The sequence below is a fragment of the Crinia signifera genome, chromosome 8, assembly GCF_055691185.1.
Source record: "Crinia signifera chromosome 8, ASM5569118v1, whole genome shotgun sequence".
NCBI lineage: Eukaryota > Metazoa > Chordata > Amphibia > Anura > Myobatrachidae > Crinia > Crinia signifera.
In genome coordinates, this window is record NC_139224.1 from 60,717,240 (window position 1) to 60,745,158 (window position 27,919).

General features: G+C 45.7%; 1 protein-coding gene across 4 annotated transcripts in view; it reads left to right on the plus strand.

The window, feature by feature from the left end:
- Positions 1 to 797: 797 nt before the first annotated feature.
- SUN2 (Sad1 and UNC84 domain containing 2) overlaps positions 798 to 27,919 on the plus strand; it is a 58,672-nt gene continuing 31,550 nt past the window's right edge. The window contains exons 1-4 of one of the 4 annotated variants that reach the window (XM_083156529.1): positions 798 to 1,097; positions 3,159 to 3,274; positions 15,725 to 15,879; positions 20,356 to 20,499. In XM_083156529.1, coding sequence (XP_083012655.1) covers positions 3,165 to 3,274; positions 15,725 to 15,879; positions 20,356 to 20,499 — 409 coding nt within the window. In that variant the 5' untranslated portion in view covers positions 798 to 1,097; positions 3,159 to 3,164. Of the gene's footprint in view, positions 1,211 to 3,158; positions 3,275 to 15,724; positions 15,880 to 20,355; positions 20,500 to 27,919 lie in introns of all 4 variants that reach the window. The other 3 variants (XM_083156527.1, XM_083156528.1, XM_083156526.1) reach the window with 3 other exon arrangements.

Below are 27,919 nucleotides of genomic sequence, written 5' to 3' on the forward strand. Positions count from 1 at the left end.
AACCCCCCCCCCCCGCCGCCTTACCCCTCCAATGTGATGCCGCCGCCGATACCCGCAAAACTCCCTGACTGTTTTTGAGGATGCTAGAGGAGACCGCCACCGCTAGCATCCTCAAAAAGTGTCTGTTGCAAGGGGGCAGACATTTTGTTATGGTTATTTTCAAGCAGCAGCCAGGAGGAGTGCCGGGACCCGGAGGTTTGTGGGTCCCGGCGGCATCATCACTTTTGAGGGAGGTAAGGCAGGCTGCTGCTCTCGACCAGTGCAGTGTAACAATAGCCCCGCAGACCCCCAGCCCCCACCCTTAACTCAACGCCTCCCCGCGACCGCGGGGTTATTGTTACGCCACTGCTGGCTATGCCCCAAGCCCCTTTGGCTACAGGAATAGACACTGTGTACATGTCTATTGACGGATGAGGGGTGGGACTCCCCCAACTGCCCCCCCACCGCGGGACACTGCCGGCCCCGGGACGAACGTGGTAACGTGCCAAAAAAAAAACAGAGAAGTTCCTGCGATAAGTATGTATATATATATATATATATGAAAATATAAGAAAAACTTGAGGTAAAAGAACAGCTAGAAACAGGGAATGTGACAGAACTGAGGAGAGAGGGCGGGAGATAAAGCACAAAGGAGCAGCACAAAGAGCAGTGACGCCGGGTGAAGACTGAGGCAGTAAGGGAAGGACTAGAACACAGGGACTGTAAGGAAGAGCTGCATCTGGCATATGGGACGTGTTCCTATGAATGCCGGGCGCTTATTATATAAGAGTGGGGATTTGCAGCGTGTTTACCACACAGACATGACGTCTGCTGGGACAGAAGCGGTTAAGAAGAACGAAGGCATAGTGCCAAGTACAGCCTTTTCCTGCAGAGACGCACTCTCATGTCTGCCCCCGCCCTCTTCATTCAAACCCTCCAACAAGGAGGTTTCCGTTGTCATGAGTGAAAGCCACACAGACCAATCCGCAGAGTGTGTGAGAGGCACGCAGACAGCTGCATCCTCAGATGACAGCACAGTGTGAGTGTGTGTGTGTTTTTGTCGCTGTCACCTGCACACGGCGCCCGGGGAGTCGCAGGACAGAAGCCAGCCAGCGTCAGTGTGTGCCATTTTCTCTATCTTCTTCACCCTGAACTGACTTGTGTCTCTCGTCTCCCCGACCTCCTGCTTTCGTCTCTGCTTCACAGCCAGACAGAAAGCTTCTTATCTCCGGTATATTTCTACCAGGGTCATAGCACGCCCCTCTCTTTCTCTGTCCATTTCATTGTATCACTTTTTCCTTTGTTGATTACTATCTTAAACAATAGCCTGTCTGTTAATTGTCTTTATCCCCCCTTCCACTGCATTGTAATGAAGTCAGGATTTTAAGTTTGTATAATTTATAGGCACATGCTATTTCTTTGTGTGAGTTGTTGCCTTCCCTGACAAGTAGGGGGGGTTTGTCATTGTGTTTAGCATGTGCTAGTCACCATGTGGCTTATGCTGCCTGTCAACATATTTATATTGATAAAATAGGATATTGTAGGTGTTTGGTACCACACTGTGATTGGCCAAGGAAAAACTTTTTGATCACTCCAAGGCATTTCTCTTTCATGTTCAACCTACTTAAAGTGACTAAAGTATACCTCACACTGTTACATGATTAACAGCTCCAATATAATTAATATAATTTTTGGGTTTTCGAGAAACATGTCCTTCATATATGCATTGTTACCATCAGTATGTACCTTTCTCTGTTGCTTTGTTATCATGTATACTAAATTATTGATTACTTATTGTACTCAGTAATGTGTACTTTATACAAATCATTCAGTGTTTTCTAATAAAAAACTTTTGGAAAAGTGACTACAGTATTTTACAAATACAGTGTATATTCTAAGAAAATATCCCAGAAATCCTGACAAATGTCAAGGATTTAATGCATGTAATAAATAAATGCATGCCCTTCCTACACTGGCAATTCTAGAAAAAAAAGCATTAATGTTAGTATTTGAAGACCTTTGTTAAGGACTGTAAAAGCAATTTAATGATTTATTACAGTTCTTTGGAGTTCTTCACACGTCTTTGTTTAAAGACCCTTTCCAAATGACAGGTACAATCAGTCTCTAAACAAAGAACCATGAAATTGACATGTGTTCTTTGGTTATCAGGACTTTCCTTGCTACACCATAAAGGTAACATTGGATTGGATGTAACCAGACCTATCCTAGGCATATGCAGAAAAGGAAATTGCCTTAGGCTAGCATTCTGTGCTCATGAAACATGAATGCTAATTTAAAAAATGAATGCCTCATTCTAAAACAAAAAGTACATGTGTAACTGAGCACCAGGGATACCAACCTCAGCTTCATCAATTCTTAATAAGGCATTTTCATTTCTGCTGTTCAAAAGCTGATAAGTTTGTTACCCCATTTGTACTCAGTTACTTATTAATTGTGTGGGCTAGGATTAGCTACACGGTTTGGCATCTGTGTATTGAATGCTAAAACACCAGGAATTATGCCCTGTACACACGGTGCGATTTTGACTAGCTTTCGATTTTGACCATATATTAAAAAAAAACGAAAGAATTCTGCGCTAATATAATATTAGCGCAGAATTTTTTTATAGTTTTCTGGATTTTGGTTCGTTCTTTTACAGATATCGTTCTACACGAGCACAGCATTGATTTCTGCTGCTTTTCTTTATACAACAAATATATGGTATTTGATACCAAGCAGTGATTTATTTATGCATTTACATATACAGTATTTAGCACTTGAGTAGAAAGTTTTTTTTTTTTTTTTTCCCGATTTTGACCATATAGTCAAAATCGAATGGAATAGACATCGAACGGTTTTCAGCCGCATTCAATCCTGATGCGTGGCATCGAAATCGAATAGAAAAATAGACTGTGCAGGAAAGACTATATAGTACAGATATGTACTATATAGTCAAAATGGTTTTGCTTGCCATGCAATTTGATCGCGATTCGATCCCAATGGGATCGAATAGCAAGGCAATTGTACTGTGTGTACACCCCTTTAGATTGGTCTGTCAACTGCACAATCATTTGACTCCTTATGCGTCAAAGTGGCTCTCACAACTGAGTAAAAGTTAAGTTTGAAAGCTTCTTCCGTGGGTGTTTTATGCTAACGCTTGAAATGTATTGCTCCCTCAGAGACCCATGAACATGTCACGACGCAGCAAGCGCCTCAGTACTATTGATCAGGAGGATGACCGTCACAGCACCAGCAGTGTGGAGAGTCATCTGTTGTACAAAGACAGTCCTGTCAGGTCAGTTGGTGCTTTATTATTATTCATTTAAAATAATAATTTAAATACATTTTTATTATTATTATTTTTATTTAAATGGTGCCACCAGGGTTCTACAATACCTAACGAAGTACATAAACAAGAAAAACTGCGACTAAAAAAACAATGTAGTAACAATATATGGTATATGAATGTTTCTGCATTAGGGTGTCAGAAACTGGAGTTTAGGTATCAGGATTGTACACAATCTAATTAAAATTGAGCTGCCTGTACAATATATATATATATATATATATATATATATATATATATATATATATATATATATATATATATATATATATATATATATATAATATTATTATTAATTTTTTATTATTAATTTTTATTTTTTATGATACCAATCCTACAGGGGAGTGCTTCGGCATCGAAAGATGTATACACACGGTGCGATATGTACTATGTTTTCACTGATATGGACTATATTCATAACACACCGTGTGTATGAGTATGGAGAAGATAGTTGAAGGGGGGAATACATTTATCCTCAGTAATTTTAAATTCAATGTATTTGTTTATTTTTAGGGGTAGGGGGCAGGTTCTAGTCTAACGCAGGCAAAATAAAATCCCAGAGTCTGTGGGGGTTATTTTGGTTGCTTAGCAGTCAGAATGCGTTCGCAGGGAGACCGATAGTGGTGCTGTGCATTTCTGCGCATGTGCATACACAGGGTGCGTGTTCGTTGGTTGTACACACCAAGGACAGAGGGCGGTGGGTGGCTCCATTAGCATATGGGAATACCCAGCATTTCATGGGTGTTCTCATGCTAATGAGGCCATGATGTGGGGGTGGGCAGCTGCACTTATAAAAAAGTGACTTTCAAGTCATTTACATATGAGTGCACCTTACACATCTTTTAATGGTCGGTCACCATCGAAAGATGTGGGAGGTTCCCGCTGCCCTGTGAAGGGATGTTTCTGTGTAACATCTATTCGCAAACCCTTCGCACAGCCTTGCGAATCAACCAGAATAACCCCCGGTGTGTGTTTTAATTAGGCTGTTAAAAAGTATTCCTATATGTAAGAGAAGGAAAAGCACATGAGCAGAGAGGGCCCTGCTCGTGCAAGCTTAAGTTCTAAACGATGCTTTGACTTTTTGTATGACTGTAAAGCTCTTTTATAAACACGTTAAACATGTTCTTTCTAAAAGCATTCTGTTTGTGTAAAATAATCTACTTGTGTGCTTATCGCCTTCATAGATCCACAATCCATTCCTGTAAGTACCTAGATCAATATACAGTACACCTACAATATACACCTACTTTTGCAGAGGTATGAGTTCAACTGGCAATGCCTGTGATGGAAAGAGTTAAAAGTGTACTTTTAGGGTTGAAATTATTATTATTATTATTAATATTATATCAACACCCTGAACTTTAAATATGACCTTTTTTTTTTTTATATTTCTCGTAAAATACTGCTTGGTTACGTCAAATATGAAACATGGAGGTAATATACGTTCAGTGTCTGATAAAAGTGCTATATGTACTCCCCTTTGCAGACATATGTAATTTTTTTCCTGTATCTTCAGAACAGTGGTTGTGAAATCCCTACTCTGAGTCGTAATGTAAGGATATTTCACTGCTCTCACTGGATAGGGGTTGGCATGCGTTGCTGTATCTGGAGAGGTCTACACTCTCTTATTAAATTTAGCAACGGGGGCTGGATACAGCACTGTGTTGTAGGGGAGTAGGGACCTACTAGACAGACCATACCGGTCCCTACTCACCTACCATGCATTGCTGGATACACCCCCAGTGATAATATATGCAGAAATAACCAATTCTCAGCATACAAATCTTTAGTGTGAGCGCTGTTAGTTCATGTATAGAATTCCACTGTACAAAAAATAGGGCCTGATTCAGACTTGATCACAAGGGCTGCGAATTCGCAGGCCGCATGGTTATCAATAGATTGCGCATGCTAACATTCCGTAGTACCATGTGCGAGGCTGTCCTTCCATAAAATCCTGCTACTTTGTTTAATCACTGACCTTTCGCAGGGTGATTGACAGGAAGCCAACATTTGGGGGTGGTAACCGGCCATTTTCTGGGAGTGTCAGGGAAAATGCAGGTGTGTCCAGGCGTCTTAGGGGAAGTTGTGTGACGTTAGCTCTGGCCCCGCTCAGCCTGTTTCTATCACAGCTGCCAAGTAAGTTCTGTAAGTGACTGCACACACTGGAACAATCATTCAATGTTGAGTGGCTTGCGAATGGATTTGCAGCTATTCGCAGGCCTGCAATACTTTCCCAAGCCCATGCTAAGCAATTTGTAGGCTTGCATCGGGCAGGAGTTCACTCTAGTGGGGTGGTGTATGGCAAATAAGCAGCTGTGCAATCAGATCTGAATCAGGCCCATAGTCCAAGATACATTTTGATATCAAATAGTGTTTCACTTGTTTTTTTTAAATGAATCATGAGAGTGTCACTTTTTGTGTTTGAGCATTTTTATTACATTGGTTGAAAGGTGCTTTCCCTTTCTACCTTCTATACAAAGGTGTAGACCAGCTTCCGATTATGAGTACTTTCAGATCAGCCATCAAATTACTGTATAACATTTTTCAGGGAGAACAATGAAGCACAGTCCCCTGGAAAACAAGGCGTGTCCCACTAAAAAATACCTGGGTTTTTCTTCAGTGTGAAAGGGTCAGCTCTTGATTAGGGTCAGAGTGCCGGGATTTAAAACCTGTTAACCCTTTCACACCACAGAAAAACCAGGGATTTTCAGCAAGTTCCCAGGTTGAAAAGCTTTAACCTGGTCATTTTCAGGTGGTGTGAATTGGGGTTCAGACTGCACCCGGCAAAAATGACCCAGCACTCAAAAATGCCGGGTAATTGCTGGGTGGCCTGTGTGAAAGGGGTATAAGCCTTTCTTGCTCCTTAGAGCTCATTTAAATAATCCTTTCCTCAAAACAGAAATAATTTTTTGTGCATGTAAGTAGTGTTCATTCTAGCACCTGTCATCTTTGAAAAGCTTTTCCCTGCCTGGGGTGTCGCTGTCTGCTGTGGTTTTTCTAGCACAGGTCTGGTTTGCATATCAGTGCTGATAGACAAACCACACTGTGCTAGAAGCACTAAAGCAGACACTGACACCCCAGACAGGCAAGAGGAACTGCATGGGTTTTCAAAGATGGCGAGTGCTAGAATGAACACTAAGAAGGTGCAATTATTCCACCACTAAGTCAACCCTCTTGTCTGTAATGGTGTGTACACACGTTAGATGTGCCTTAAGATCCTATCCACGATCTGATCAGATAGGATCGTGGATAGGATCTTAAGGCACATCCGATTTGCATCCTATCTTGACTATATAGTGCAGATCTGCACTATATAGACAAGGCAGCCAAGACTTTCTGGCTTCCGATACGTGAACGCGCATTGGGATCGGATCGGGATCGCAAGGGTTAAAACCCTTGCAATCTGCAACCGATGTTGACTATATCGTCAACATCGGAAAGGAAATCGGACCGTGTGTACACAGCATAAATCTATGTAGCTCTTCGTAAAAGCAGCCAGGTTTGAACAAAAATAGGTGTGACGATACCAGATAATTCCGCTGAATTATTTTTAATAACTCTTCTGTTTTTGCATAGACTATTGAACCTGGAAGACTATTTGGAAGCTTTTCAGTTCATTTAACTGTACGCAATATTTTTGTGTAACCTGGACTCCATTTAGATAGCTAACACTTATTGTCGATGAGTCAGTCTGTATAGAAGAGCACAAAGTGTCTCACATTGTCACATCCTGTGGTGTGTGTGGTGCGGAAACAGCAGTGACACAGGAAGCTACATAGTCCCATTGCATACAGCCACTTTCTGTAAAACAGAACATTGTTGATGAACAGAAGGCTGCAAATTTCCCTACAATATGAAGCCACACACACACCACAAAGCCACATACACATTACAAATAGATCAATACAACATTAAAAACAGGAAACGAAAAAGTTACAGTAATATACGAATTCTAACTTTTTTATCAGGTTCCCATTGGCAAATTTATACTGGGAACTTGTATCATCATACCATTCCCCGGGCTATCGAAGAAGACTCAATAGCAACTTTTTATCGGGTGTGTTATAATAGGTCGACAGTGTCTAGGTAGACCCTAAATGGCTGACATAGAAAATTGTTGACGCTTGCAAAAGGTTTTTTTACAATATGGGTCAGGAGTGGCACTGGAGAGCGAGATAGATTATTGATAATCACGTACATAAATTAATTGAGCCAACATAATTACCACTGGAACTCAGTCGATTAGTGGTATCTGGTTGGTGGTGCTCCCAAAAATGTTCAGCGTTATAACTGAAAAAGAAAGGGTCACAGAGTGACAGGGAAAGAAAGAACAACAAAGGCTTTTTGGGGCATACTTTACTGATGAAAATTTTAAAACATAGCTTTTAATGGGTAATTCTTGCTAAAAAAAGTAGGTACGACTTAATAAATTGGACAATGCTCAATGGTCAAGAAAATCTTATAGCAGTCACAGTGTTATTGGAGAAATGATCAACAATAAAAATAATAAAGGCAGAGCTCCACTGTTCAAAATTGAAAATTTGTCAAATATAAATAAATCATAATGGTTCCAATGCCTGTTATAATACTTGCAAAAGGTTGACATGCATTTTTTATGGGAGTTTTGTGTAATGTGTAGGTTTCAGCAGATGAAACTGCAGTTAGTGTGCCTTGTCCCCTCCATGGCGAGCTTTAGTCACCATGCTATGGGCATGGTTGCTGTTCCCAGTCGTAGTCCATGTAAGTGGTAAAGTATGAAAAAGTTGTGCAAGAAATGAAAGAAATGCAAAAAATGAATCAGAAAAAATGTGTCAACCACATGTTGTGTCGACTGTTGTCATTTCGAACATTTGAACCTTTTCACCATGTTGACCATATGGTGCTGAATATGATATATAATGAAAAATAAAGACTGACGTATTGCAACATGGTCAATTAGTGTAAAAAAAACAGCATTTATTTCCCACACTGAAAATATTTTCGGAATTTTTGTAAATAGTGCTGTAGTTTAAATGACAAAGCAATAGGTCTAGTAAGTAGATTCACTACTTCAATATATCTTCTTTATTCTATAATGTTTCTTTATGTTAGGTTTCTACGTTAGCTCAGGTTTGGTAAGTTATGTTTCCATACAGAAATGTGATCTACCACAAAGCCTGCTTTATTTCTCTTTCATCTGTCCTGGTGACGCAGCTTCACCTTGGGATGTAGGAGGGGTCCAACGGAGCCAGGCACCTATGCTAAACTTTCTGAGAGACAGGCGCCTCCCTTCTGCATCCCCGAATCCCCAGTTTCGTTTAGGTGCCCACTGGAGTGGGTGCTATGCTGAAAAGGCTGCGACAAGCAGCCCAAAGAGAGATAGCTAGGTGTTTTTATTTTATTAATTTGTACACTTAGTTAGGCAGGAACAGTGTAAGGATTCTTTAAGAATCCTGACACTGAGAGCGCAGCAGGAGCTGACAGAAGCACGTCCTGCGCGCAGGGAGACACTGTCTGGTCTCCCTGCGCAGCGCTTCTGACTTCCATGGAATGGAAGTTACCTGGGCCCGGGGGATCCCTGAACTGGCTCCCCGCAGCAGGGGATCGTAGGGAACGGGGTTCCCGCGATGGCACCACCATCTTGGACGGGTTTACAGGTTGGACTCCGGCAGGAGGGCTCAGCCTTGTCACAGGAGCTCAGTTAGTGAGGGACAATGTTCTCTTCCTGCACTCTGGATTTTGGCGCCTTTGGAAGCCAAAACTTCTCCTGGGCCACGCGATCCCCCACTGATCAGAGGGTCGTTCCAGCAGACAGGATAAGTACACAGCATACATTTTTCAGTATTGTACGCCTGACATTTTGCACTGTGTTTTGTTAAACATGACAGACAGGCATTCTGCTGGTTTGGGGGAGGGGACACTGGCTTTATCTTGCTGCAAAATTTCTAGGCAGTCTGCGGATTTTCTCCCTAGCCAAAATGTGGATATTGAGGAGGAGGGATAATGTGAACAGGAACACTACTGTGTTCATTCAGATGACATTGATAATTCAGCACCTCGTATTGAAGATTTAATCTTGGCAGTAAAACAGGCATTAAATTTATCTGTAGAGGATAAGTCTCCTGCTCAGGTGGTTTCAAAAGGCAACGCAGAGATGCAATCACTTTTCCCTCTGATGAGGGAATGCAGGATTTGTTATGCGGGGCTTGGGAAGACGTCTGACAAAAAGTTTCTTATGCCTAAAAGGTTTTTGAGCTTAGTGGAGGCTTCAGTAGCTAGACTTTCAAAAGCCACACTTTTACCTGTTCAAGGTGGAGCGGACTTTAAGGATCCAGTTGATAAAAAACTGTAAGGCTGTTTAAAATCCATTTTTGAAGGTGTAGGTTATTCTCTCAGAGCAGTCATTGCTTCCGCATGGGTGTCCAAAGCTATGATTGCGTGAGCAAATGCGCTTTGTTTGTGTCTACACACTGACACAGAGGCTATGGCTTTGGCTGAAAAGCTTAAAGCGGTAGCGGAATATACCTGTGAAGCTGGCGAGGAAGCAGTTAAAATGCTTTCTAATATTTCTGCTGTGTCTGTGTATGCCAGAAGAGTTTTATGGCTTAAAGCATGGGAGGCTGACAGGAAATCCTAGATGCTCTGGTCTTTAAGGGAGCATTATTATTCAGCTCAGAATTGGAAGCCATTATAAAACAGGCCACAGGTGGCAAAAGCACTTTTCTCCCTACATCAGTGACAAAACATACAGCTTCCAGGTTTGCGGCCTTTCGGCCATCGCCTAGAAGTGGTTCAGCCTCCAGAGGTAATTCCACCAGGGATCGTTTTAAAGCAGGAAGAGGAAAATCTACAAAGTCCCGTTTTGGAGCATTTTCAAAGAAACAGGCTTCAAAGGGGGAGGAGAAGTCAACACAATGACGGAGCGGAGACTCTCCACTCTGCAATCCGCGTAGGGGGTCGCCTCTTGCAGTACCGGGACGCTTGGGCCTTGTTCGACCGTTACCCTTGGGTCCTCAATATACAGATGGAGCTCCTCTCGCTATTGCTCCGGGATCGCCAGAATCTGTCCGCTGGCGATCGCCGATGGAGAGGCGCGTGCTTCTCACACGCACGCGCGTCTCAGTTTCCCGTTGGCGGGGGGACGAGAACCCTGTCCGTCTCCGCTTCAGGGAGATGGACAGGGTTATGGGGGGTGCGGCGGGGACCCGGGGCGACCCACGGCGGGGACCCGGGGAAGGGGTGTTGTAAGGGGACGCGCGTGTCCCCTTATGGAGGCTGGCGGGGGATGGTGGCTGTCGAATCTTCCGCCATCCCCTGCAAAGATGGCACAAGCTCCATCTGTAATGTCCCAATTTGAAAGGCCCCCCTCCAAAAAGATTTTTACCTACTCCGTTGCCCAGGGAAGCTCGCCTCAGAACTGCCCTTTTGGGGGCAGCGAACTCTCTCCTGGAGAAGGGCGTGGTGGTTCCGGTACCACAGGAGGAAAGAAAGTTGGGGTTTTACTCCATTATTTTCTTGGTGCCCAAACCAGACAATTCATTCAGACAAATCTGAAGTCTTTAAATCAACACCTGTGGGTGGACCGTTTTAAGATGGAATCCCTGAGATCGGTTCTGTTGAGCCTGGAGCAAGGGGAGTTTTTAGCGTCCATGGACATTCAGGACGTATATTTACACGTCCCCATTTGCAAAGAACATCAATCATTGCTGCGTTTTGCAGTAAGAAATCTACATCTACAATTTCAGGCTCTGCCTTTCGAACTGGCTACAGCCCCAAGGGTGTTCACAAAAATTATGAGTGATGGCTGCTGCCCTGAGATTACAGGGCATAGTGGTCATTCCATATTTGGACGATCTACTGTTCAAGGCAGAGTCGGCAGAGAAAGTTTAGCAAAACTTGATGGTGGTCATCTAGTTCTTTCAGGACCAGGGGTGGATCCTAAATCTGCTGAAGTCTCATTTGTGTCCTACACAGACTCTTCAGTTCCTGGGGGTCAAAATGGATACTCATTTACACCGGGTGTTCCCTTTCAGAAGCGAAAGCTGTGGACATTTATCAGTTGGTAGGGAATATTCTGAGATCTCCGGCACCATCTGTAAGGCAGTGCCTAAAACTTCTGGGCAAGATGGTTGCAACTTTCGAAACCCTACAATTTGCCCGGTTCCATTCTCGGACATTCCAGTGGAATCTTCTGGCTTGTTGGTCAGGGGATCCAAAGACCATGCAGTTGAAAAAGGTAATCTTGTCTCCGGAAACAAGGACATCTCTACTTTGGTGGACAGACATGGACTCTCTTCAGTGGGGTCGCTCTCTCCAATCGTGGGAGTGGCTGGTGGTGACCACAGACGCCAGTCTCCAGGGCTGGGGAGCGGTTCTTCTGGATTTGAGGCTTCAGGGCTTGTGGTCCAGAGCAGAATCTCTGTTACCAATCAATGTATTGGAATTGCGGGTGGTGTGTCAAACACTGTCGCAGGCAGAGGACAGACTGACGCATGCAGTCAGACAATGCTACTGCAGTAGCTTATTTAAATCATCAAGGGGTACGCGCAGCAAAATAGCAATGGCGGAAGTCTCCAAAAGTTTTTACAATGGGCAGAGAAAAATGTTCCAGCCATCTCGGCTGTTTTGCAGTTACAGTTATGTACAGTTCATTTTTACCATTTGCTGAGAACTGTTTCAATTGTTTTTCTTTGTAAGCAAATTTTATATATTTTGCCTTTTAAAGGCAGGATCTGTGACATCGGCACCGGCATAGTTTAGCCTGTTTCTGTGTCATTTCCACTGCATTCCAGCCCTGCCACAAAAGGACCAGTTGACCTCATGTCAGTGTTTCTCTGGTTAACGCAGATGAGAGCGTTGCCGAGTACAAGGCTGCTAATTAAGTTAGACTAGAAGCTTTAAAAGGTCTGTGGTACGTAAAATCATTGTTCTTCCTCTATTAACCATGTAACAGTGTAAACACATGCAATCATCATTGCTTTGCAGAAAAAGGGCTTCACAGGCAAGTATATTGCTGCTAGTAATATTGCACTTCAATTAGCCATTAATCGGATCATCGAGAACTTCAAGGAAAGATGCTCAATAGTTGTGAAAAAGGTTTCAGGGCACCCAAGAATGCCAGGACCGTCTGCTAAAGTTGATTCAGCTGTGGAATCAGGGCACCACCAGTGCAGAGCTTGCTCAATAATAGCAGATAAAGGTAGGTAAGAGTGCATCTGCATGCACAATATGGTAAAGACTTTTGTAAGAGGGCATCAAATAAGCCACTTTTCTTGAGGAAAAACATCAGGGACAGACTGATATTTTGCAAAAGGTAAAGGGATTGGACTGCTGAGGACTGGGATAAAGTCATTCTGATGAATCACCTTTCAAATTGTATGTTATATCTGGAAAATTGCTTGTACGGAGAAAGTTGAGCACTACCATCAGTCTTGTGTCTTGCCTACAGTAGAGCTTCCTGAGACCATATATTTTGTTATAAGAAAAGTGACTTTCGGAAAATGGCTGCCCCCATACGAAAGACAGTTTTTTAAAACAGGTTTTCTTATGGGGCAGCCATTTTCTGAAAGACACTTTTTTTCATGAGTGCTTCCGACCATACTGCACTGCCGGGATCCGCAATTACGGAGGTACCGGCTGCAAAGGGGGGGGTTTCTTAACACATTGCGGGGGGTGGGTGGGGGGAGTCGACCTACGCGCGGGGGGGTGGCTCCAGTGCTATGAATATTTAATGAGCGCTCATTAAATATTCACTGCGCTGAATTTAGGACCCAGCTCATTGGCTGGGTCCTAAATACCGTTTCAGACCCGATTTTGATGCCAAAATACCGGGTCTGAAACGGGTAGGACCCTCCATTTTAACCGTTTTACAGAATCGGCATTTGTAAAACGGTAAAGTGGTCCTGCTCCTTTCAGACTGCACAGATTACCGGTTAAAAATCGGCAAAATACCAGTTTTTAAGTGCGGTCTATTCAGTCAGATTCAGTCACACCAGGATCAGCAAGCATAGAGATGTTAATGAAAATCGGTAAACCGTGCAGTCACATGAAGTGCTTGCACACATCTAGCCTTGCTGAATTAGTATGCTAAATAAGCTATAACAATGTCATCACATGCAAAGGCTTATGAACGTAGCTTTAAACTGAATCTTATGTAAACAGTTTACCTTTCCTGTTAGCTGCAACCAGTGATCTTTGAAAAAAAATCTTCTAGTCATTTGCAGCTTGTTAAACACTCCTACTTTATGGTAAGGTGCAGAATAACAACAAATGATCTTCCTCATTGCTATTTCTATCTCTTTTTTTATTTAGACAATTCCTTGTAAAACTCCACATTTAGGATTTATTATTACATTAGGTGATTCATTGCGCCCTACGGGCGCTCTTTACACCGTCGTGAGGGGCTGCGCCCCCTTAATTTGTGAACTTTTGTATTGCGAGACATATGGTTAGAATTGTATGAAAGATGCCCTGTATTTCAACTTGAGTTATAGGTGAAATGTGTTAAATAGAGAGCATATGATTTGGAAGGGGGTGTGTATTGTTTTGTTTAATTAAAAAGCGGTTACAGAGTAAGATGTACATTGATAGTGTGTTTAGGTGTGTGTGTGCAATAGTATAGTAGAGTCTTTTTGAGTCAGCGGCTCCCCACTGGCGGAGGTCACGACACAGGAAAACAGGAGGCTGGGTAGTGATAGGGGTGTGTGGGCATAAGGGGGACTAAAGAGGAGGGTGGGGGACACTGTGCAGCTTCTGCCAGTGGGTGAGGGTTCAGCGTGGCAGTACAGGACGCTGACCCTGAGTCAGTGTCTCCTCCTAATGGGTGGGAGTTAGGGTGCATGAGAGCAGGAGGCTGGGTGGTAAAGCATGATAGGGGAATGTGGGCAACACAGGGTGAGCGGGTCCCCACTGGCGGAAGTTACGGGGCAGGAGAACAGGAGGCAGGGCAGTGATAGAGGTGTGTGGACATGAAGGGTAGTAAAGGTTTTTGGCTGTTGCAGAGTAGGGATGGGCATTGGTGCAGACGCCATTGATGGTTGGCATTGATGGCGATTTTGCACCATGCCATCGATAGTAGTAACATATTACTTGGATAACCAACGATTGTTGTAGCTATCGATGGTCATCCATTATATCTGACTGAACAGGCCGTGGGTCAATCAGAACTCGGTGGCGGGACTTCCGGGTGTGGGGGGGGGGGGGGGGGGGGGGGGCGGAGCTATGCTCAGTGTCCCGGCACCTTAAAAAAAAATTGAAACTTGATCGGTTCTCCTTTGCCATTGATGTAGGGAAACCATCTGGTCCTCCCACATCGATGGCAAAAGTATTCAACATCGGCCATAAACCATCGATAATTTGAAATCATTGATGGTCGATGGGCATCTCTAGAACTGGAGGAGGGTGGGGGACAGTATGCAGCTCCCGGCAGTGGGTGAGCGTCTCCTCGCACTGGGAGGGAGGGAGGAAGGGGGTGTATGAAAGCAGGAGGCTGTATAATAGTGGTATGTGGGCAAGACATTGATAAAAGTTGTAACGCTGGTGCAGAGGACCGTGGGGACACTTCTGGCAGTGGGGGAACCTGCAGCGCAGCAGCAAGGGCCGGATTTCCCACCTAGGGGCGGCACCTGCTTGTGGCGGTACAGGATCCCCCATTCTCACGGGGGTATGTGAAATGCAGGAGCGGAGTCGCAGGGGTCTGCTGGGGGGGGAATTGCCGGAACGGGGTCAGGAGGGTCAGTGAATTGTGGGAGGGGGGTTGTGGGGGTCCGTGAATCACGGGAGGGGCGCGGGGGGTGCCGTGAATGAAGGGAGGGGGGTGCGGGGGTCTGCGAATCGCGGGAGGGGGGCACGGGGGGGGTCATGAATTGCAAGAGGGGGGTAGTGGGGGGGCATGAATCGCGGGAGGGGGGTCTGCGAATCGCAGGAGGGGGTCTGCAAATCGTGTGAGGGGTGTGTGAATCGTGGGGGGTGGGTCGCGAATCGCGGGAGGTGCCGTGGGGGTCAGTGAATTGCAGGAGTTGGTGCCATGAATCACGGGAGGCAGGGGTCCGCAAATTCTGGGGGGGGCACGAATCGCGGGAGGGGGAGCGCAGGTGGGGGCTAGAATTGCGGGTGTGCCGTGAATCGCGGGAGGGGGCGCAGCGAATCACGGAAGGGGGGCGCGCCGAATCGAGGGAGGGGGCGCGGTGGTGCCGCGAATCGCGGGAGGGGGGGGGGTCGCGGGGGGCCGCATAAAAAAGTTTGATGCATGAACGATATTGCACACAATCCGTCGCACGACTCGCCGAGATTGTGTGTTCAGATCCTACGTTTTTCTGTTATATGGGGGCCTTATCAGCTTAATGGTGTGAATGTAAGATTAGTGGAAATGAAATTACTTTAGAAAGTAGGTTACTTACAATGTCTTTTTGTCTATTACAGGAGTACAAAGAGGAAAGTTACCAGCCTAAGAAGCGTTCCCACCCCCAGGCAGACAACCCAGCACACATACTACAGTGAGACCTCTACCTATGTTAGAGATAGAGGTGCTTTGCCTGCAGCCATACAAGAAAACGACTATGGAGGAACCACATGGGGTAAGAAATATATGCAATACAAAGTGACAACCCTGCAGCTGAAGAGGATTTATTTGCCTTTTAGAAATAAGCTGAGAGTATAGTACTTAAGTATGTAGAATTTGTTACTCCATAATTTGCCTAATCACTGGGCTTTTCAATGGATAAATATTATTGTATTTTCTCATCTATATTGCAGCTAAACCAGCAACGTCAAGTTCATGGGACTGTTTTACAGTATTGCAAATGGGCAATGAGACCTAATCACTGTACTCTAACTAGATTATATCAATACTATTTATAAACTTTATCATTTGTGTACAATTAAAAACCATGTAAGGGCCCAAGGAAAAATACCATTTAGGTGCCTACCTCCTCTGACCCATTCATACACTACTATTTACTTATCTACGGGCCTGGTCCAGAGTTGTACAGAAATCCGATGATTTTCATCTGATGTGAAACTGCGCATACGTATTACCCGTTTATGAGTACAGCTCATGAGTTGTTGCGTAGAGGTCAGTAAGAGGTGGGATCGGAGCAGAAGTCTATACAATTGCCACTTTGCAGGTATGCCAAGGTCAGGGTCTGTGTCTTCCAGTGCAATTTCCTGGTCCAAGCAGAGTGAACAGCTGGGCCATCCTGAGTAACCTTATGGTTATGCAAGTGATCCGATGCTGCATCTTTGGGTGCTGTAGCAGATAACACAAGAAAGCATTAGGCGTCTATTTATACAAGCCACCTCCTGCTGCATTTATATAATTTAACAGTAGAGGGCTATGACAGTCCGAATCACCCCCTAATGAGGGTCATACATCCACTTTTCAGATGCTGATGTGATTTAGCAAACAAATCTGGAAATAATTTGGTAATTGCTGATCCATCGGGGCAGCATGATAAATCTTCAACTCCCCTATTCCAATCATATTTTGGTCAGAATCGGCAAATCAGGGATTTCTAGCATGTTTGAAATCCTTGATTCCCCAACTCAGACTAGTACAGTGGTTCTCAAACTCGGTCCTCAGGACCCCACACAGTTTTCACATTTTCCAGGTCACCCGACTGGGGCACATGTGCACTCATTACTCATTGACACATTTTAAAAGATCCACAGATGGAGCTAATTATTTCACTTGCAATTCTGTAAGGAGACCTGCACTGTGTATGTACGGACCAAGTTTGAGAACCTGTGGAATATGGTATTGGGGCAATTCTTCTTAGAATACATATTGCATTATACACATTGGCATACCACCATACACGCAATACATAAACATCATATTAAATACATTAAATTGAGTGTTTGCATTCAAAGCTCCAATATGCACATATATATTTATAGAGAGGGTGGCACTCGCGGCACATCCACAAATGACCCAGAGACCAGGCATATTGCTCAACGTTTTAGTGTTGTCACCTCTATCAAGAACATGGATGAACAGTGCAAATATGGTGCACTGACAGTGTCAATTACCAAATTGCCATCATATAGGCCTGCCATCCCCATCTCTGCTGTGCTCTGTCTACAGTATCTTAGGAAAGAGGAATATACTGTATGGCAATTCTATGAAAGGGCAAAGTAAACCTAAATCTAAAGCAGAATCCAGTGTGTAATAAATGGCTCAGGCTGAGGTGAAGAAATAGCATATTTCAAATCAATATGTGGAGCAAAATATTATGAACGACACGAGTTCAAACTAATACAGATATATTGCCCCGGGTGCTGGAAGGCTCCCCGACAGTCGGGATTCCGACAGTCATTACTCCGACGTCGGAATCCCGACTGCTCCCTTGTGGGGCTCCACGACCTCCATAGAGGGAGAATAAAATAGGTGGCGAGCTCAGCTCGCCATATTGCCAGCAGCGTGGCGAGCCCGCAAGGGGCTTCATTGCGCTCCCCACGCTGTGCAGTTGGGATTCCGACGTCTGACTGATGACTGTCGGAATCCCGACTGTCGGGTAATTATACCACATCCATTGCCCCAGTATGATAATCATTTAGAGCAGGGGTGGGGAACCTTTTTTCTACCGAGGGCCATTTGGAAAATTTGAAAACCCTTCGGGGGCCATATAAAAATGATCAATTATCGGCATATACGCGTGGGCATTATACACAGGGCAGCGGCATATACATGTCGGCATTATACACACTGGCAGCAGCATATACATGTGGGCATTATACACAAGGGCAGCGGCATATACATGTCGGCATTATACACACTGGCAGCGGCATATACGTGTGGGCATTATACACAAGGGCAGCGGCATATACATGTGGGCATTATACACAGTGCAGCGGCATATACATGTGGGCATTATACACACTGACAGCGGCATATACATGTGGGCTTATACACACTGGCAGCGGCATATACATGTGGGCATTATACACACGGGCAGCGACATATACATGTGGGCATTATACACACGGGCAGCGGCATATACATGTGGGCTTATACACACTGGCAGCGGCATATACATGTGGGCATTATACACAGGGTAGCGGCATATACATGTGGGCATTATACACACGGGCAGCGGCATATACATGTGGGCATTATACACACGGGCAGCGACATATACATGTGGGCAGAGACACCATAAAAAGTGACAGTGTGGAGGAAGGGGGGTGAATCCAGTGGTAAATGACAACCCCTGGATGTGTCAGTCACTGGGGAAGGGAGGGTGAGAGAAGCAGCATTGGCGGGCGCGTCTTCTGCACATCTCCCCCGCCACCCGCCCGGCTATATTACCGATTAATCAGCTGCCCGCCTATATAACTGATGTATCAGCCACCCGCCCGCCTATATTACTGATGTATTATCATCCGCCCGCCCTCCTATATTACATATCAGGCGCCGGGGATGGCTGCTGCTGCCGCCGGGGAGATGTGTAGAAGACGCGCCCGCCAATCACAGTGGCTGTGGAGGGGATGCGCCTGCAGTGATTGGTGGGCGCATCTTATGCACATCTCCCCGGCGGCAGCAGCCATCCCCGGCGGCTGGTATGAAATATAGGCGGCCGGACGGATGATACTTCTGTAATATAGACGGGCGGCTGTAATATAGGCAGGCGGGCGGGCCGGACATACTGGTTGCGGGGGCCGTATCCGGCCCACGGGCCGGAGGTTCCCCACCCCTGATTTAGAACATCGCAAGCCAATACAGATCTGGGGAAACTTTAAAGTCTGATAAAAGCCATATAGTATCTTAGATGATCAGCAATAAATATGTCTGACAAGGGATACAGTACAAACATCTTATCGCCAATCAATATGGGGACCCTGGAACGCTGGAGCTAGGAGATGACACTTGTGAAGTGCTAATTAAAGCAGGGCACAGGCAAACAACTGTCTGCCTTTGTACAGCCAGCCCCTTTGTAATGCGTTAAGTACTATTTAATCTCTTTGCACTGACATCCTGGGGTCCCCTTATTTTTTGTTGACGCCATTGACAAGACAACTACGGTTTTCTCACCACTATGGCAGTTGTTTGGAGATTTGCAATGAGTCCAGCAACTATTCTACCACACTGGTGAGAATACTCTGCTAGGCACATTCATCACCTGTCAGTATGCATTTTCAAGAAACACAGTTGGTTTATTTTGCAAGCAGTTCTAGAAAAGACTCAAAACTTCAGTTATCACATATATGACTTATAAGTAGGACTCATTCACACATTTGTGTTTTTTGTCTGGATTTATTGCAGAAAAACTGATCACCCATCTAACACATTGAGGTTAGTGGGATTCCATTTTAAAATCAAATATCCAGATGCATGCAACTTTTTGATGCAAATACACCGTACATCTTCATTATGACCTACAAAGTGTATATAACTATATCAAACCTTCAGAACGTTTCGATATGAAATTCCGATGGTCAAAATCCAGACAGGGTCAAAATCCCGAATGGGTCATAATACCGACAAGGACAAAATCCCGACATACTGTATAGAATGTACAGGTGAAACAGTCAACGTGACTTTCCGTCGACAGATCGCGAGGTCGACATGGGTTTTTTCACTGTTTTTTTTTTACCGAATGTCGACATGGACACAGTTGGAAGTGAATTGCAGCCTCTCACTTCGCTCGCAATGCTTTGGGCACACTATTTTATTCTCCCACCATGCCCTAGTGGATGGTAGGGCATGAAATACCACCTGTCGGCACATGTCAGTTAAAAAAAACTGTGAAAAAACCCATGTCGACCTTGCGACCTGTCGACGGAAAGTCATGTTGACTGTTTCACCTGTATATGTCGGTATTTTGACCTTGACAGGATTTTAAATGTCGGGATTTTGTCCTTGTCGGGATTTTAAATGTCGGGATTTTGTCCTTGTCGGTATTATGACCCATTTTCGGGATTTTGACCCTGTCGGGATTTTGACCGTCTGAATTTTGACTGCATCCTCTTCAGAATAGTCCTCCGATCTACACTTGAATAAATGAGTTAAACTTTTACCTACATCTCTGTGATGCTCCAATATTTTTCCTCAGGGGATAGCAACTTGGTACGTAAACGAATGGGAATGAATGATTCTTATAATACAGGAGAGAATAAGAATGGCTTCTCAGAAATACAGGCCACATATGACAAATCTACCTCATCTTCTGGATATTCTTCAGAGGAAGACCATATTGGTAAGAAATGTCCTTTTGTTATTTTACCATCTGTACAGTGCAGGAGTTTGCATTGCCAACTGACTTTCACTGAACACGCTAGTGTGAAATATTTACTCCCCTTTTCTGACTTCTATTTTTGTATGTTTCGCACACTTAGGGGGGTATTCAATGTGTCGCCGCTATTTCTGATGGGGGAAATAGCGGCGGCTCCCTATTCAATGCTGTCTTTAGCGACAGCATTGAAGCGGGATCACGGCAGAACGGGCCCGACTTTAGAAGCTGTCGGACCCGTTCTGCCGATAACGGCCGTGGATTGTCGCGATCCCGGCCGCAGATCGACAATCCACGGCCGTTTTCGCGACCACGCCCCCTTTGCGCCGATCGGCAGGCGGGACATTGAATCCCGCCTGCCGTTCAGCTGTCGGGCTGACCGCAAACGGGCCAGGATCACGGCTGTCGGCAGGGATCGACAGCCGTGATCCTAGATTGAATACCCCCCTTAATTGTTTCAAATCTTAAAAAATATTGAATACCAGACAAAGAAAAACTGCAATTTAAGCTGAACGGGAGGAGGCAGAAAAAAACTTAAAGTAAATGCTTCATTGTTTCTGCCTCACTGCAGTACATTTTCTTGAACCATTTTACATAGCTTTTCCATCTATAGTACACCAGATTCCTGTATAAGATACTGCCTTCCTAATTTTTTATCTTCCTTTTAGAAGATGTGTGGGTAGCACTGAATTATCTTTTTATCTTCCAAGGATACAGATACAGTATGTCCCATTTTCAGGAATCCCTGTCCAAAGTGAGTGGCGCTAGATTGGTAGCCTTGAAAAACAGGACGTTTACCAATCCTCCACTTTACCTGTATCACTTCTTGGTGCAAAGCATTACACACCCAATAACTAAACTCCGAATTGATCCAGTCCCTAATATATTTCTGAAATTGATATGGACTCACTTTTCAGGGACTGCTGGTTGTACTCCATATGTTTTCCTGAGTACTTATTGTCATCATTCTAAATATCAAAGTTCCTTCCCTCCACTGCCCCCAAACCCCCCCCCCCCCCTCCTTTTCAAGGCACATCGTTTCGGTCCTTTCGGCCACAGGGAAAGTTCCGAGGACGTTCCAGAGGAGGTGATGCCTCTCACAGAGGCTCTCGGGTCGTGGCTTAGGGGATGCTTCCTCTTCCGCCCAAGAGGCAAAAGCCTCCATTAAGCCCTCAGCATGACGGGCTTCAGGCCCACCTGGGGGACCCCAGGTGGGAGCTCGTCTTCAAGACTACAGGCATGTCTGGCTTCAGTCTTGTCAAGATGCATGGGTTCAAAATCTGATAGCCTTCGGCTACAAGATCCATTTTCAAAAACCACCTCCTCGCTGTTTTTTCAAAACAGGTTTGGCAGTTTCAGAACAAAAGGGCCTTGTCTTATGTGCGGCCATTTCGAAACTGGTAAATGTGGGGGTAATAATCCCGGTCCCGCAAGAACAAAGGACCTTGGGATTTTATTCAAGCCTTTTTCTGGTTCCAAAGCCAGGAGGCTCAGCTCGACCTATCATCAGCTTGAAGGATCTGAATCCTTACCTACAACCGGTCAAGTTCAGGATGGAGTCCCTGCAATCAGTGATCACCAGATTGGAGGAGGGCGAGTTCTTGGTATCACGCGGTATCAAAAATGCCTACCTCCATATACCCATTTGGCCACCCCATCAGCTGACCTGCGACCAACATTGGCAGTTTCAGGCCCTTCCATTCGGCCTCTTCTCTGCTCCCCGCGTCTTCACCAAGGTCATGGCGGTGATGATGGAGATTTTGCGGACCCAAGGGGTGACGGTAATACCGTATCTCGATGACCTTCTGTTGAAGGCTCCGTCCAGGGAGGCTTTGTTAACGAACATCACTCTGACACAGAGTACTCTCATCACGGATGGATCTTCAATTTTCAGAAATCCCAGCTTCAGCCCTCACAACGGCTACAGTTTCTGGGAATGATCTTGGATACGGCACTGGTGCAAGTTTTCTTGGCGGACGACAAGATACAATCTCTCCAGGCCTTAATCCGCCTAGTGCTTCTGACCAGGCAGTTGTCGGTACTCTCATGCACCAGGTTAATGGGGAAGGTGGTTGCCTCCTTCAAGGCAATCCAATACGGTCGGTTCCAGTCGAGACAGTTTCAACGTTGCCTTCTGCGACAGTGGTCAGGCTCTCACCTGCACCTACATCACAAGGTCAGGTTGTCGGTGCAGGCACGACACTCTCTCCTGTGGTGGCTGAATCCCTCCAACCTCAGGGGTGGAAAGAGATTGGGCATTTGGAATTGGATACTACTCACCACGGATGCCAGCCTTCGCGGTTGGGGAGCAGTCACCCTGAATCACCAGTTCCAGGGACGTTGGACTCCGCAAGAGGCTCTCCTCTCCATCAATGTATTGGAGCTCAGAGCAGTATATTATGCTCTCCTGCAGGCTCACCATCTCCTTCAGGGTCAACCCATCAGGGTGCAGTCGGACAATTCCACGGCTGTTGCCTACATCAACAAGCAGGGCGGCTCGCACAGTCGCGCAGCCATGAAGGAAGTGAGTCGAATTTTCCTATGGGCTCAAGATCACGCGTTGGCCATCTCGGCCATCTTCAGACCCGCCGTGGAAAATTGGGAGGCCGACTTCTTAAGTCGGCAAGATATACACCAGGGAGAGTGGTGTCTCCACCCCCAGGTGTTTCAACACCTGGTTCACAGGTGGGGTGTCCTTAGGCGGACCTCATGGCGTCTCGCCACAGTTATCAGCTGCCCCGGTACTTCGCTCGGACGAAGGATCCACAGGCGGTGGATCGGATGCTCTAGTGGCCCCTTGGCTGTTCCACTTTGTATACATCTTCCCTCCGTTTCCACTGTTACTTCGGGTGCTGCAGAGAATTCGGAGAGAGGAGGTCACAGTTCTCCTGATAGCTCCGGATTGGCCGCGCAGGTAATGGTACACCAGCCTCATGTCTCTGCTGATCGAGGAACCATGGCCCCTGCCTCTTCAAGAAGATCTACTCAGTCAGGGACTTTCATCTTTCCAGACTTAAGTCGGCTTCATTTGACGGCGTGGCTGCTGAAAGGTCCATCCTAAGGCAGGCAGGAATTCCACTGGCTGTTATACCTATTATGATGACGGCCAGGAAAGACAGTACCTCCAAGCATTACCACCGCACCTGGCGAGCCTACGTGTCTTGGTGTGAGGAACGTGGAGTTTCCACTACTCAGGAAGGCTAGACTTCTTTTTCTGCAGGCCGGCTTAGCTGCAGGGTTACCTCTATCTACCCTGAAGGTGCAAGTGTCGGCCTTATCAATTTTTTTTCAAAAGAAGTTGGCTCTTTTACCTGAGGTACATACCTTTTTTTCAAGGAGTATTGCTGCTGCAACCTCCCTTTTCGTCCACCTATGGCTCCATGGGACCTGGATCTAGTCCTAGGCTTCTTGCAGTCTGCGGTTTTTGAGCCGCTAGAAGAGGTGGACCTTACATGGAAAACGGTTCTCCTCCTGGCTTTGGCATCGGCCAGAAGGGTCTCGGATCTGGGGGCTCTTTCATGTCACCCTCCATTTTTGGTCTTCCATGCGGACAGGGCAGAACTTCGTACTAGCCGTTCCTTTTTGCCTAAGGTTGTATCGGCTTTCCACATCAATCAGCCGATTGTGGTGCTGGCCTTTCAGGAGGATTCTCCTGAGGACAGTACTCTGGACGTGGTCAGAGCTCTGAGGATTTATGTGTCTAGAACGGCATCTCTAAGGAAGTCTGATGCCTTTTTTGTCACATATGATCCGGTCAGGCGGGGCTGGCCAGCCTCCAAACAGACGACGTCTCGGTGGATCCGTCTTACTATCTGTCAGGCCTATGTCGCAAATACTCAACGTCCTCCTGTTTCCATTACGGCGCATTTGTGGGGTCTCTGTTCAGCAGCTCTGTAGAGCTGCCACTTGGTCTGGTCGTCAGACTTTTGTCCGGTTCTACCGGTTTCACACCTTTTGCGGCTCCAGCTTCGCAGTTTGGATGCTCGGTGTTAAGACTGTCTCAGCGAACATCCCACCCGTTTTGGGAGCTCTGGGATGTCCCCATTGATACTCCAGTGACACCTAGTGTATGAAGGAGAAAACAGGGATTTTTTACTTACCGTAAATCCTTTTCTCCGAGTCCACAGTTGTCACTGGACGCCCTCCTCGGCGCTGTTCCTTACTGTAAGGAATACCCGACTTAAAACTTTTGTAGTTTTTCCTGCCAGGTTAGGTTCCGGTCATGTTTGTTGGAACTGCCTGGTTTGTCTTGTGTGGTGTGTATTGTTAAGTGTTATTCTCACTGTTATGTTTCATTTTCAATCTATACTGGTTGATTTGTTACTGTGTGTTCTATTAACCTCCTCTAGGAAGAGTGTTCTTTCTTCCCCTTCGGGCACATCCTTGTGACTACCTAGGAGGGGAAGTAGAAGGGGAGGAGTTGGCCACACTCATTTAAATTTAAAGTGCCTATGCTCCCTGTGTTCACCCTTCTAACCCCACTGTTACTTCAGTGACACCTGTGGACTCGGAGAAAAGGATTTACGGTAAATACAAAATCCCTGTTTTACAGCATGATCAGGCTCCCTCCTTTATATAACACAGCCACTGGCCAGCAGTTTCAAGATTGGTGCCAGTAGGATCAGGGACCATTTTAGGGGGCTGCTATGAAGTGGTCCCCCCATAGCTACTTAGTGTTCGTAATTTCTTTTTTATTATTTACTAGTTCACCTTGCGTCTAGCAGCATGGTTATTATACAAAACACCCTTGTCTGGTTGGAGCCTCTTTCTTCATCCTGACTATGGAACTGGGGGATTATTTGCCAGCTGTGGACATTCAGGATGACTATCTACATCTCCCTTTAAGAGCCACCCATCAAGACTCAGGTTGCAAATCCACAACCATCAGTACCAGTTTCAGGTGTTACACTTTGGGCTGTCCACTGCGGGATGTGGTCAATTTCCTGGCGGTCAGAATCACGGTGGTCAAAATCCCGAGGCCGAAATCCCGAAACTTTCTCCCTCCGTGGGTGTCCACGACACCCATAGAGGGAGAATAAATAAGCGTGCCAAGCGTAGCGAGGCACCGGACGTGCTGCTCGGCGAGTGCAGCAAGCACGCAAGGGGGGGGCGATCCACGTCCCCCCCTGGTCGGGATTCTGGCATCGGGATTTTGACCGCCGGGATTCTGACCGCCGGGATTCCATACCGAATCTGTCCACTGCTCCTCATGTCTTCTTGAATATCATGGCGGTAATGGCAGCAAATCTTCTTCTCCTAGCCTGTATCACCTGACAGTGGATCATCTCCAGTCTCGCAACTGGATGATCAGTTGGCACAAGTTCTCCTTAACACCTTCTCAGGAAATGTTGTACTTAGGAGTGCTGCTGGATTCTCTCTCAATGGGTATTTCTTCCACAGGACAACAATTTGAGCCCTGCAAATTTGCTCGTTCCTGGCTATTCACAGGGTATCCATCCATTCCTGTATGTGGATCCCATGGTCCGTGGTCTCCACATTTGACGTGGTAAAGTATGCCCAGTTGCACTCACTCCCTCTGCAGCTGGAAGTTATGGCTTGGTGGGACAAGCCTCATCACCTCAAAGCACAGGCAAGAGGTCCATGACTCCCTCCTTTGGTGGTCCTACTGGTACAACCTGGACAAAGGCTGCCCCTTCTGCATCCTGCTCACCACAGATGCAAATCTGCAGGGGTGGAGGGCGTTCTCTTGGCAACAGGCATTCCAGGGTTTATGGTCACCTTGTGGGAACCTGTTCCCGATCAGTGTCCTAGAGCTCATGGCAGTAAACAGGGCCCATTGTTAGGAACAGCCTCTGAAGGGACATCCAGTGAGTACATTCATGCAAAGCAATAGCAGTTGCATCCTGCGCCAGGCAGAGTTTCATCTTCTGGCTCTGTTGGCGGTGTTCATTTTGTGCATCCAAACTGGGAAGACTTCTTCAGCCATTAGGACAGCCATTCCAGTGATATATGGTTGTGTTTCAGTTGCTAGGTAGCCAGTGAGGTTGTCCTGACATCAATAAGATGGCATCTCTCTGCACAAACATTTGCTGTCAAGGTACTGTTCTCAGACCAGGGATTCTAGTACTTTCCTCATGATATGGTGTCATGGCGCTCCCTCTTGTCTATGTCTTTCCTCCCTCTCGATGATACTACGAGTGCTTCACAAGTTTTAACTAGACAAAGGTACAATGATCCTAGTGACTTTGCTTTCACAGGGTGGCTCTTGAGACATCCATCTTGTGGGCAAAAGGCATCTCTAGGAGGGTTATTAGAACCATACTAAATGCCTATAAGCCTTCACACGTATCAGCCCATACTGATCTGTATCAGCCCCGTATTGATCACCAATTTTAGTGGATGTATTTTTCATGATATTCTACCAGTGGTTTTAATCCCTGGACATTGCGAATATTTAGATTCCTCCTTTACCTTTTACAGTCAGGGTTGGACTTGGACTACTGTATACAATACTTGGGTTAGCTGCATTCTTTCTAGTGACAGTGTTTGTAATGATCCCTTGTCAGTAAAGGATATGCGAGAGACAGGTTAAATAAATAACGTACAGTCCACTTTTATTTATTGTACATTATTTATGTATTGTACAAACACTTTTTACCTTGTAAAACATTTATTAATAACATGTCTCTATCCTATACTTTGGCGCAGCGCACTAACCCATGTATTATATTGTATCTGTATTGTATCTGTATATGGGGAGGTCACCCATAAGGGTGGCAGCTAGTCAAAATTAATTTGCCTCAGTGAGCAGATAACACTTCTAACAATATTGAACTAATGTGGGGTACACACCAGGACAATATGGCCCAAAACGAGCCAATGTAGATACAATCTCGACCGATTGTATGTAAATCGGCCATGTTTTGGGCCATTTCGCTGCCCTTTTGATGCGATCCCGATCCGATGCGTGGCCCCGCTGGTCGTTAGATCTTTTCTGAGATAGGTAGGATCTCAGAAATGACCATTGTAGTGGGTGCGGGTCGCGATCACATCAGGGGCTTTTTCTGTGCCAGTCGGCGGCTTTGTCAACTCGTGAGCGGGTCGTACGTTCCTGTGACGACCCGCTCACTCATATCTCCACCTTGTCAGTCCTTTTTTAACACCAGCTTGAATAGTTGCTGGATGTAAAGACATTTATTTTTTTACAGGGCATACTACACATATAGCCACCATTTGCTCCTCCAATGGCTGTATGGGACTTGTCTTTATTTCTCCAGGCTCTGCAGTCTGCTTTATTTGAACCCTTGGAATTTTTTGGATTTTGTTGGCTTACAGGGAAGACTATTTTCCTGCTTGCTGTTGCGTCGGCCCAGCGGGTGTCTGACTGGAGTGCTTTAACTTGGTGCTCTCTTTTCTAATTGTTCAT